General features: G+C 36.1%; 1 protein-coding gene across 1 annotated transcript in view; it reads right to left on the bottom strand.

Moving 5' to 3' along the window:
- The window catches only part of ITPR2 (inositol 1,4,5-trisphosphate receptor, type 2), a 494095-nt gene that overhangs the window by 84075 nt on the left and 403441 nt on the right, over positions 1–6579 (bottom strand). The window contains exon 49 of the mRNA XM_011946983.1: positions 2417–2592. Within this exon, the coding sequence (XP_011802373.1) occupies positions 2417–2592 (176 nt within the window). The remainder of the gene's footprint in view (positions 1–2416; positions 2593–6579) is intronic.

The following is a 6579-nucleotide window of genomic DNA, read 5'->3' as shown; positions in this document are numbered from 1 at the left end:
GCGTGGTGGCACGCACCTGTAGTCCCAGCTACTCAGGAGGCTGAGGCAGGAAAATTGTTTGAACTGGGAGGTGGAGGTTGCAGTGAGCTGAGATCACGCTACTGCACTCCAGCCTGGGTGACAGAGCGAGACTCTGTCTAAAAAAGAAAAAAAAAATGCTCTGAGCTGGTAGACCATAATGTATCATTTGATTGTGCAAACAGATGTTCTATACTGTGAAGGCCATTAGAGTCCCCAGATTTCTACAGTTAATAAGGGAGAGATGTGGCATATTTACATGTATATTCTTTCTCATAAATAAAGTGCAATATAAAACTTGCCTCTTCTATGAAGAGTCGTTTGCTATAACGGAATTATTTTCACCAAACCTGGCAAAAGCTATCTTCTTATCCTCTCCCATCAGGGGGAAAAATACACCAAATGTCTTTGGTTTCCCCTAATAGACATTAGGATGTTATTCCTTATCTCTTTATATATTCTTGGTCCAAAAACAAAGGAAATGCAAATCGGTGAGTATGACACATCAGCTTCTGGATGGTAAGAACCATTTCCTTTATCGTCTTGGTATTTTTAGTGTCTGTTATATAACAGAGGCCCAGTAAATGATTATTATTTTTGGCCCAACTCTAGCTATTATTTCACTTTGTCAGACTCAGATTTTTTTTTCACTTGGATTTATGTCTTCTTGAGGGCCAGTTACCAGTTTACAAATATTATTTGCTTCTTCAAATAATATAGTTCAATATGCAATGCATGTTTTTAAAGAAAAAAAAGTCAAACACATAGGCTTAGAAAAATTTAGACAAATTCATGAAGATTCTCTAATTTGCTTGTTTGATAATATGTAAAATTAGCTTATTTCCAAGGCATTGAAAGTACATGTTCAGTTCATGTAAACACTTTCTGAATGTTTCAATGCCAGCTGTTAAAGCAGAGAAACATGGAGCTGGGAAGGAGTAAGGCAGGTAGGATTAAATTTATAAATGTGACAACTTCTCCCCTCAAGACACTTACAGAATAATATATTTGGAATTTTACAAAATTATTTACCGATAGACTTCTTTGTAGGTATAGTACACTTCCCTTCATTGACAATGATTGAGGATAATTGGCAATTTGGTTGCCTGAATGTTGTAGCTAATTGGGAGCTGTCAAATACATCATTTCTAATTTTTGAAAAATTGTAATAAAATAGAGGTCAGAAACACAGAAACATAGAATTGGCCATATTAGCTCAGCTTTATAATTCTTGAAAGTTTGGTTGACTATTTTATTAATTCATTTTAATAAATAAATATAATAAATACATTTTATGAATTAAATATTTGCTAAATATTAAATAGTTATTAAATCTTTGCTAAATGTTAAATATTTATTACTAAATAAATATTTGCTATATATTTTATGTACAAGTCACTGTAAATATATAAGAATACGAAGATAATTGTTCACTCATTCATTCACTCATTCATTTATTTATTTAGGAAACATTTACTGAGCACCTATAATGTTCTTGATATTGAATGATTAATCCTTAAATACACTAAAATGTAGTAGGGGAGATTAGTCCTAATTACAGATACCAGAATATAGGACATTACATTGGAAACCCAGGAAAAGATCAAAAGTGCCTAGATAGTCAACACATAGATTAGCAATACTTATTTTCTTACCTGGCCATTTGTTATTTCATCAGCCTGATGGTTTTACCTTTTAATATCCCTGTATGGCTGTGCCATGCATAACGTTGGCTAGTCCCTTCAAAATTGTATTTCTCGGGTAAAATTATTTCTATAAATATATCACTTGTTTTTTGAAATACTCTACTCTGGTTTACTTATTCTAAACTCACCTAACTCAAGCTTAAAAATGTGCTTCCTTATTCTAATATTTCAAAATTTGGTAAAAAAATTCATCATATCTATGACTTTCATCAGTTTATAAAATTTGTTCACATAAAAATAACCCAATTTAATACTTTCTCATATAGAAATCCTTTTTCTTAGGTCATTTGACGAAAGGTGCTCACTTTCAAAATTCTATTGAACATAATTTAATCTTTTTTGGATGATTTACGATGTCACTTTGGAATATTAACAATGGCTCAGTCATTTTTGTCAATAGCTGTGGGTACAGGCTGCAGAATGCATTAAAATTGGACTGGATTAAACTGATGGCAGAACTGGGTCATTCTCCAAATGTTACTTTCTTAAATATGGCAGTCTTTTACCTATCATTTTTTCTTTCACTCTAAATTAAATAAAAAAATGTACAAATCATGCTCTGGTTAATTTAGATTTATAATAAATTAGAATTCACTATGCACACATGAATGAAAAGCATATAGTTATATTTTTATATTTCATACATTTTTAAACTAATTCTGTAACAGTACAAAGCTAAGTAAAGTACTTACATTAGCTGCACCAAGAAGTATTAAGGTAGGCCCAAGACCTATTGTATATATTGATCTGAGCATTATTGATACAAGAAACGGCCGAATACCCACAGGCTTGGAGAAGAAAAACAGCATAGATGTGCAGATCGCAACTGCTATCCAAAGAAGAACGGAGAACAATGGAGAAAGTGTACCTGTAAAATGTGGAAGAAATGTATTGTTATTAAGAATAAAACTAAAAAATGCTAAAATATTTGCTGCTCTACTTTATAAGCTATCATTAAGTCAAAGCCATAATCCACCAAATTTCAAAATGACCCCATCTACATTCTTCATATTTCAAGGAAATGTCTTCGAACACGTTACTCATTATTACATTTCCAGAAAATCTGTGATTAGTTTCAAGCTACTGAAATACTCACTAATGTTCCTTTTATTAAGTCAGACAATTGTTCATCTTTCTCTCATATGAGGATGATTCGCTAAATGCTTTTGATCGACATCTCTCTCAGGAACCTTAATTCAAAATTTATGATTAATGACCATTAGGTGTATAGCTAAATCATTAAAAAATTGAATTCATACCTTGTTTTGTCCTATTAGTATCAAGTTTCCATATTCTAGATTCCTCTGAAGAATCTAGTAGAATAACCTTTATAAAATAGACACACGCTTTAACTGCTAAACACACATGCATAGATATGTGTATGAATATGTGCAAGAGTGTGTGTATTTGAAGGCCAACTCAACTTCTAAATAAAATGGTTAGCTATTTAATCATCAGAAAATTCACATTCCAAATGTCTTAAAAAACAGACTCTGTTACACATAAGATTTCTTAGAAACTCCCCAAAAGAGAGGCTCAAAAATATTCTTTCTTTAATAAGTAGTACAATTCACTGACATTTGCACTGACATGTGCATTCAAGGAATCCTTTCCTGAAGGTCACATGGTGCTGCATTTGCAGAAGTAAATTAAGAGGCAACATTCTTGGGCTGATTGGATCTGCTCTGGGGCCTCAAATGCATGTCTATAGGCTGACATAGAAAGGAAACAACAAAATGGAGATTTTCCACTACATCCTCTGGTAAATATTCAATAACAGTCTTATTCTTTTGGCCACACCTCTTATCTTTATTTATAAAATTTGCTACTGCATGCAAAACACCTCAAGGACTTGGTGTGCATAGCTTTTGTACTGTCAAACTCTGGGATTATCTGACTCCTTTAATGAATTCTGTATAAAACTCTTAGTTCACAGTGTGTGCTAACATCTCAGAAATAGGCAGGAAGATCCTGCCAGTTGTTAAAAGACAAACAAAAAATCAGATAATGAACAGCATTCATTTAGACATGTTTACTTTTGCAAGGTTTGTTCTTATGCTGTCTCTGAAAGCACATAATGATGAAAAGAGGTTGGGAAGAGAGATGTGATATCCCCCCCTCACCAAATTTATATAATCTCATAAGATTAATTTGGAGATGGGGAAAGAAAAAGGGTAAACTGCTCTGAAAGTTACCTTCAATTCCTGTCCTCTGGCAGTGCTAACATACAGGTACCCTACTCGCGTTTACGATGATGTTGGCTTATAAGCACTCTACATCTACCAAAATACAGACTGACCACCAACTGCCTTGACCTCACAGACCTCAAACAGTCATAGAGTAAATAACGCCTTCAACTTTCTCTCTTCCTTACTGGGACTTGAGACTCCATCCGAATGTAAACTCTAAAAGGATAAGGGCCATCTCTAGGCCTATCGCCATGCCTGTTACACAACAACAAATAAAAATTTGTTGATTGAGTAAACAAACAAAAATATATTCTGTGAGTTTGTTTTGAATAAATAACTAAGTCTCCAGTTATCAACTCCCCAAGTCACACATCTTAGCTTTTAAGTTCACTAGAACTGACAACATCTTCAAGGCACATTTACATCTGACTTTTCAGCATAATTCATAAGCAATGTCTTGGTGACATTCTTATTCTAGAATAATTTGGCATAGATAGTCACATTGTGCATTGTCACTAATTCCTGATAAACTATCTAACTCTTCACTATTCTTTCCAAGACAATATCTGGTTTGCTGAGATTTCCCCTTGATCAAACAGAAATTATAGTCATACACTTAAAATTGGGTGTTTGATCCCTTTGTGAAAAGAACTCAAAGAATGTCCAGTATAGTAGCTAGCACATAGGTTCACACTAAATATATATTTGAATGAATAAACTCAAAAGTTATTTAAAACAGCTATTGACGGGTCAGGCACGGTGGCTCAAGCCTGTAATCCCAGCACTTTGGGAGGCCGAGACGGGCAGATCACGAGGTCAGGAGATGGAGACCATCCTGGCTAACACGGTGAAACCCCGTCTCTACTAAAAAATACAAAAAACTAGCCGGGCGAGGTGGCAGGCGCCTGTAGTCCCAGCTACTCCGGAGGCTGAGGCAGGAGAAGGGCGTGAACCCGGGAGGCGGAGCTTGCAGTGAGCTGAGTTCGCGCCACTGCACTCCAGCCTGGGCGACAGAGTGAGACTCCGTCTCAAAAAAAAACCAGCTATTAACAATGATGTTTATCATTCTCTTCTCTAAGAATGATCATATTGGTTTCTATCTGAAGATTCAATGCTAAAAAGAGAACTGAAGTCTCTCTGACAAACTCTAGAGAAGACAGTACAGATTTTCTTTGAGTCTTGTGCTGTCACCCAGGCTGGAATGCAGTGGCCTGATCTCGGCTCACCGCAACCTCTGCCTCCCAGGTTCAAGCGATTCTCCTGCCTCAGCCTCCCAAGTAGCTGTGATTACAGGCACCTGCCACCACGCCTGGCTAAATTTTGTATTTTCAGTAGAGTTGGGGTTTCACCCTGTTGGCCAGGCTGGTCTCGAACTCCTGACCTCGGGTGATCTGCCTGCCTTGGCCTCCCAAAGTGCTGGGATTACAGGCATGAGCCACCTCGCCCAGCCCACAGTACAGATTTTCAAAGCCATTCTTTTCCCATTTCTCTCCTTAATACTCTATATATGTATCCATTTTCTATAATAAGCATGATATTATTTTAATAATACAAAAAATTTTATAATTTACCCTATACATTTATAAATTTTAGAAAGTATGAAGTTTATCCTTTATAAGAGAAAATTCAGAAAGCAAAATTGCAAGCTTCAATCCAGTTCACATAATGGAACTCTGCCATCTACCTCATGCAGACTCTATCATTTCCTGTACAGAACATGCTGCTTCTTACTTCCCTGTTTCTCTCCATCCCTCTGTCTCCCAAGTAGCCTCATGAGATCTTTCTGTTTCCTCTACCTCAGTCCAGCTAAAGTAGATATCCACTCAGAAATCCTTGGGTGGCCTGTACTATTGTGCCTTATTCATTTCTTGGTCCCTTAACTAGACTGTGAAGTCTTTGAGGACAAGGACAAGTTTACTAATCTTTGTATTTTTTTAAAATACAAAGATCGTAAAATCTTTGTATTTAACAGTACCTGGCACATAGTGGCACTCCATCAACAGTTAAGTTGAAGGAATTGAAATCGCCATGAAGAACTCATTTTCTTTAACACAAAACACTTGACGGAAAAAAAAAATTACACTACAAATTTTAATATAATTTTTAAAAATCACATGCTATCTTGGTATAAGAAATTCCCATGGCATCAATTTTCTCCACTAACTAGTCTGCCTTTGCCAAATGAAATCCAGGATAGGGGTATCTGGCATGGCAGCCATCAGTTTCTAAGTGGACTCCCAGGACATTCCCAGCACCAGAAGCTGCTGCTTCAGCCACACCAGTGTAGCCTCACTCCTCAACATTGGCACTTTTCTTTTTTAGAGAAGCATATGATAAACAAACAAACAGCCACAAAAACCAGTCAGCCAAACAAAGAAACCCAACCCAAAACCTTTAGCCATAAAAAATAAGCCCTGTACTCCTGAATAAATTGAAACCAAATTCTTCAAAGCCTGGCAATTAAAGGAGATTCTCTATCTGCAGTAGAGGGTGAAGAGTGCCCAACAGGCTGGTCCTCTGAGAATTATCTCTCCCTTTAGATAATTCTCAGAGAATGTCTCCCTTTAGTTATTATACCCCACTATCTGGTTGAAGAGGGAAACTACTCTCTCAGTTAATATCATAACCCAAGTGTGAATCAAATATTTGGGCACAAGAAACTCCTA

This window comes from Colobus angolensis, unplaced genomic scaffold (assembly GCF_000951035.1).
Source record: "Colobus angolensis palliatus isolate OR3802 unplaced genomic scaffold, Cang.pa_1.0 Scaffold256, whole genome shotgun sequence".
NCBI classification, from domain to species: domain Eukaryota; kingdom Metazoa; phylum Chordata; class Mammalia; order Primates; family Cercopithecidae; genus Colobus; species Colobus angolensis.
Note: the sequence above shows the minus strand (reverse complement) of the source record. Positions and strands in the feature narration are given on the sequence as shown.